Source organism: Dipodomys spectabilis, unplaced genomic scaffold, assembly GCF_019054845.1.
Source record: "Dipodomys spectabilis isolate Male_0828 unplaced genomic scaffold, ASM1905484v1 ptg000126l, whole genome shotgun sequence".
NCBI lineage: Eukaryota > Metazoa > Chordata > Mammalia > Rodentia > Heteromyidae > Dipodomys > Dipodomys spectabilis.
Window position 1 is genome coordinate 286,666 of NW_024870803.1, and position 6,000 is coordinate 292,665.

The 6,000-nt window shown below is 59.5% G+C and overlaps 1 protein-coding gene across 8 annotated transcripts in view; it reads right to left on the reverse strand.

Annotated features, from left to right (window-relative positions):
* The window catches only part of Cep43 (centrosomal protein 43), a 40,652-nt gene extending 36,601 nt beyond the window's left edge, over positions 1 to 4,051 (reverse strand). For 2 of the 8 annotated variants that reach the window (XR_006148890.1, XR_006148891.1), the window contains exons 1-2: positions 3,879 to 4,051; positions 3,097 to 3,150 (exon numbers count right to left, since the gene is read on the reverse strand). Coding sequence is in view for 6 of the 8 variants with exons in the window: in XM_042689706.1 (XP_042545640.1) it covers positions 3,097 to 3,150; positions 3,879 to 3,980 (156 nt within the window). In the remaining 2 variants the exon portion in view is untranslated. The remainder of the gene's footprint in view (positions 1 to 3,096; positions 3,151 to 3,878) is intronic. The other 6 variants (XM_042689706.1, XM_042689702.1, XM_042689703.1 and 3 more) reach the window with 5 other exon arrangements.
* Between the last annotated feature and the right edge of the window lie 1,949 nt (positions 4,052 to 6,000).

Genomic DNA, 6,000 nt, shown 5'->3' on the forward strand with positions numbered 1-6,000 from the left:
TATCTACCATTTAGAACATATAAACTTACAGTTCCCAGTTCAACAGTAGCATGTGAGGTAACTTCATGTGACCATAAATGTTTATTTTTTAATTGTAGATATGCATATAGAAAAACATTCTTGTATATCAAGCCTGTAACCACTGTTTAGGACAAGGCTAATATAGTAGCTACATATCTACTCAATAGACAATGGAATAATCCATTAATCCTGAACTCAGGATAAAATGGAATAACAAGATACTCTATAATATGAATGAAATTCACATGCATTATGCTGGATAAAAGAGGTCAAACCAAAAAGAGGTGCACACTCTTTTCATTTTATTGAATCTAAGCCATGTTTATTTACACCTGTATAGCAATGAGCAACAGTTACTACATTTATAAAACATCAATAACCAAGTGGTACACCTGTGTTTTACCTTATGTACATATTCAAGTCTAAACGAACTTGCTTCATCTTGTAAACTTTCATACAATACTCCTTTAAACAAAACTTGTTTAAGCCGGACGCTGGTGGCTAACCCCTGTAATCCTAGCTACTCAGGAGGCTGAGATCTGAGGATCATCGTTCAAAGCCACGGGCAGGAAAGTCCATGAGGCTCTTATCTCCAATAAAAACCACTAGAAAATCAGAAGTGGCGCTGTGGCTCAAGCGGTAGAGTGCTCGCCTTGAGCTGAAGAGTGCAGGGACAGCACCCAGGCCCAGAGTTCAAGCCCCACGACCAACCAAAAAAAAAAAAAACTTGTTTAAAAGCAAAATTACTTGGAATGTTTCATTTAGATCCAACACCAAAGTTGAGACTACAGATTCAAAAACCCAAGTTTAGAAGATACTTTTACATCCTTTCCTCAGAAATGACCATTACTTGAACAGATGGCATATGCTGTTATCAGATGTAACCACAAAGACATAAGTCAGGAAAATGACAACCAGGTCACACTAGGTTACATTATCTGCCAAACTATATGGTTTGATAAGAAATGGAAATAATGCTTAGATACTGGGGGAGATTAGAAAATAGCAAATGATTTAAAAGAGAACTATTCCCCTTCAAAGCTGCAAAGACCTGACAACCATGGGGCAGTAAGGAAGCCTCAAAAATAATGACATCAGGGATGGGAAGGTGGCTCAGTGGTAGAGTGCTTGCCTAGCATGCATGAAGCCCTGGGTTCAATTCCTCAGTACCACATAAACAGAAAAAGCCAGAAATGGTGCTCTGGCTCAAGTGGTAGAGCACTAGCATTGAACTGAAGAGCTCAGGAACAAAGCCCAGGCCCAGAGTTAAAGCCCCACAACCAACATAATAAATAAATAAATAAATATCATGTCGGAGTCTCCTGACAGAAACAAAACATATCAAGAACATCTTACAAGTGCCAATGAGCACATGCCAAAAATAAAGAAATGCGTAACTTCTACGAAAGCAATTTACGACAAAGAAGAAAAGGAAACAGACTTCAAGACTTAACTACTAAAGAAGGAACATAATTAAGGCAATCTATGACAAACCTACAGCCAACATCCTACTAAATGGGGATAAATTAAAACTCTTTCCTTTAAATCAGGAACAAGAGAAAGGTACCTACTTTCTCCACTCCTTTTCAATATAATGCTGGAATTCCTAGCTAGAACAATAGAGCAAGAGATCCAAATAGGGTAAGAAGAGGCTAAACTATCCCTATTTGTAGGTGACATGATTCTACATCTAAAGGGCCCTAAAGACTCCACCCCCAAGCTCCTAGAGCTGATAATTTTGGCAAAGTAGTAGAATACAAAATCAACACACAAAATTCAGTAGATTTTCTCTATATCAACAATGTGCAAACAGAAGAAGATGAGGAAATTGCATTTGCAGTAGTTTATCCCCCTCCTCTCCCCATACATGAATAAATCTAACCAAGAAACTGAAGGACCTCTGTAGTGAAAACCTATAAAACTCTGAAGAGGAAATGGAAGAAGCCTCCAGGGTCTTCAGGAAATGGAAAAAGTCCATGTTCATGGATTGGCAAATGTCCTGAAAATGGCTATGCTGCCAAAGGCGATCTACAAATTCAATGCAATACCCATCAAAATCAAATGCTGTCTTCACTAAGATAGAGAAAACATTCCAAAAATTCACACTGAACTACAAAAGGCCCCAAATAACCAAAGCAAATGTGAGCAAAGAAGCAATGCTGGGGGTGCCACAGTCCATACCTCAGTTTACTACAGAGCTATAAAAACAAAACAGCCTGGTACTAGCATAGAGACCTGGTGGAATAGAAGACCCAGAAATACACCCAAATATCAGCAACCAAAAACAGAACGAAAAAGACAGCCTCTTCAACAAATGGTGCTGGGGGACCTAGACTGATGCCTACACAAAAAGAGAAAGAGCTGAAGGCAGTACTGGGGTTTGAACTTGGGGTCTTATGCCAGCATACCCTTGGAGCCACACCTCTATCTGGTTTTACTTTTCAGACAATCCTCCTATCTTGGCTATGGGTGGGTACCATCATATCTAACTTATGTTTCAAACAGTCTAAGTTTTCCCTGGGCTGGCCTCAAACAGGGATCCTTCTATCTCTGCCTCCCAACAGGTGTTAACCACTGGAATCCAGCTTATCGGGCAAGTTCGATGAAACTGAAGAGCAAACACGTAAGATTACAGAGTGGAAGCGCAGGAGATCAATTTGTCCTCCAGGAAGTGACAGGGCCTTTCAAGGGATTTGCTCCGAGAGGTTGACAGGGTGTGAGGTGCGGAGAAATCGATCAACTATCCGCTCACCGACAGAGGTGTCGTTGCCCTTTTGAAAACAACATGCTTTTCAAATCGTCGTGCCCAGCGCCCTGGGGAAAGTGACAGTGTGCGCGCCCTACTCGGAAGGGCTCGCCACCGGCCGTCGGCGGGTTCAGGGCTGCGCACGGCGGCCCAGCGCGGTGCCTCGGGCCAGGTGCGGGCCGGAGTGACCGGACGCTAAGGGCTGCGAAGGGCGGAAAGGCGCGGGAAGGCCTCGGCCTGGGGTCTTCGGGGAGGGCGCTGCCCCACCTCCCGCCGCGCAGACGCGCCGCGCGGGCCCACGGCCTGCGGGGGCCGGGACAACTCCGTACCTCCACTTTCTCCTGCTCCTCTAGCGCTAGAAACACAGCTGCTCGGAGTTCAGCCTTCAAGAAAAAGGAATAGAAACGGTTTCCAGAGGCGGGAGATGCACTGCGCAGGCGCGTGCGCGACGGCGGGCGGCCGCGGAGGGCCGGCGTCGCCCCCGGGCCCGCGCCGCCCCGCGCCCCGCCGGCCCCCGGCCCCCGGCCCCCGGCCCCCCGGCCCCCGGCCCCCGGCCCCCGGCCCCCGGCCCAGGCCCCCCGGCCCCGGCCCCCGGCCCCCGGCCCCCGGCCCCCCGGCCGCCGCCCGGCCCCCGGCCCCCGGCCCCCGGCCCAGGCCCCCCGGCCCCGGCCCCCGGCCCCCGGCCCCCGGCCCCCCGGCCGCCGCCCGGCCCCCGGCCCCCGGCCCCCGGCCCCCCGGCCGCCGCCCGGCCCCCGGCCCCCGGCCCCCCGGCCGCCGCCCGGCCCCCGGCCCCGGCCCCCGGCCCCCGGCCCCCGGCCCCGGCCCCCGGCCCCGGCCCCCGGCCCCCGGCCCCGGCCCCCGGCCCCCGGCCCCCCGGCCCCCGGCCCCCCGGCCCCCGGCCCCCGGCCCCGGCCCCCGGCCCAGGCCCCCGGCCCCCGGCCCCGGCCCCCGGCCCCCGGCCCCCCGGCCCCCGGCCCCCGGCCCCCGGCCCCGGCCCCCGGCCCCGGCCCCCCGGCCCCCGGCCCCCGGCCCAGGCCGTCCTGCCCGGCGCCGGCGCGCGGTGACGCCGCCTGGCCTCGGGCCTGCAGACCCGCGCGGCCGCCCGCCGCACCTTGATGCGATTCAAGACGCCGCTGTTCTCCAGGGTCTGCACCAGCAGGTCCCGCAGCTCCGTGTCCTCCTCGGCCACCACCGCCGCCGCCGTCGCCGCCATCTTGCTTCTCCAAGACAACCAGCCAAGCCGCGGGAACGGCCAACGGCCGCCTCAGGAACCGCCCGGCGCGCAGGCCGCGCACCAGAAGCTCCGCCCCTCACGCTGAGGGGCGTGGCCTCGGCCCGGAAGAGGGTATAGGCGACAGGGCGGAAACGGAGGCGGCACCGTGGAAGTTCCTCCCGACGAGAAGACGATGGACGCGAGTGGACGGAGCCACACACTGAAAGCCCCGCCCCTCACATCCAGAGGCGGGGCCTCTGGCTTGAAAGAGAGTGAGCGCGAGGGGGCGGAGCCTAAGGCTGCATCGTATGAGCCCCGCCTCTTACGTCGGAAGGCGGGGCCTCGGGCTGGGATGAGGATGGCCTCGAAAGGGCGGAGCCTGGGCCGCACAATCGGGGCGGGAAAAAAGGAGATGGACGCGAGAGGGTGTGGCCTCGAGGAGGCGGTACGTGGGGCGGGGCCGGGGCCGGGGCGGGGCTCTCGCGAAGCCCCCGCCCCGCCCCGCGCCGTGCGCGGGACCGTCCGTCTCTTTCGCCGGCCCTGAGCCAGCCCGGGTCCGCCGTGGGCGACACTGCGGTCCTCCGGGAAGGTCCCGACGGGGCCGGGCGCTGGGGCGCGGGGCCCGAGCTTCCCGGACGCCTCGTCGAGGCTGTGGGCGCGGGTCTGGGCGCCGGTGGCTGCGTCTCTCCTGGGCGGTCGGCGCCCTCGGCCCGGACGGAGGCCGTGGGAATGGCCAAGTGCGGCCGGCCGGACTCGCGGCCGCCTGAGGGGCCGCCCGGGCCCGCGGGGTGCGGGGGTCCCACAGAGGCACGCGCAGTCTGGGAAGGCCGGGTCCTCTCGGCCGCGGCCACCGGGGGGAACCGGGACTTCGCCCCGCGTCCGCAGACGGAGGTGGGCCGTCGGGAGCGGAGGGGCTGGGGTCGGCGCGGGATGGAGCCGCGGCTGGGTGAGGCCGGAAGTGCCTCCAGGGCGGGGAGACGGGGGGGGGGGGGAGTGAGAAGCCCGCGGGGGGGGTTCGAGGCCAGTCCACGCGGTGACTCCAGCGTGGGCGGCGGCGCAGGCCGGGATCCGCCAGCCGCGCGGGGTGGGCGCCGGGGACCGGGGCGGGGCCCGGGGCGCAGGGGGCCGAGGCGCCGGGGGGCAGGGCCTGGGGTGGGCGCCGGGGCGGGGCCCGGGGGGCCGAGGCGCCGGGGGCCGAGGCGCCAGGGGGGGGGGGGGCAGGGCCTGGGGGGGGCGCCGGGGCGGGGCCCGAGGGGGCGGGGCCCGGGGGGCCGAGGCGCCGGGGGCCGAGGCGCCGGGGGGGGGGGGGGGGCAGGGCCTGGGGGGGGCGCCGGGGCGGGGCCCGGGGTGCAGGGGGCCGGGGTGAGCGCAGGGGCCGGGGGCGGGGCCCGGGGTGGGCGCTCGGCCCCAGGACCATCGACGATCTTGTAGGCCCCGGAAAGCATCCGCGGTGCTGGTTCAAGGGTCCAGGAGGCACTTTGAACCTATTTACTTAAGTTGAACTCGAACCTATGCTCTAAATTCTGCAGTAATGAGACTGACAGCCCGTTCCACAGCCAGCAGCAGTGCCGGCGTCTCCGACATGGCCGACGGAAGACTGAGACCTGCATGAGGTTCTGGGGAGCAGAGAATGGAGCAGCTAGGCAGACAGTAACAGGCAGGAGTAGGTGCCAGTGGCTCCAGCCTGAAATCCAGCTGCTGGGGGGACTATGATGTGGGGTCCTGCTGTGAAGCCAGCCCCCCCCCCCCAGGGAAGTCTTATCTCCAATTAGCCACCACAAAGCCTCAAGGGGAGCTGTGGGCAAGTGGTGTAGAGCACTGGCCTTGAGCACAAAAGCTCAGGGACGGTATCCAGGCCCCCAAGTTCCCACGGCTGGCACAAAAAAGAGGTGATAAGGAGTGTTCTTATGGACTCAGTGAACCCCCAAATTCATGTGTTAAAAGCCATAATCTCTAAGGAGACTGCCCCTGAAGATGGAGCCCCATGGAGTAATAAATGTTGAGTGAAGTCATAATCGAG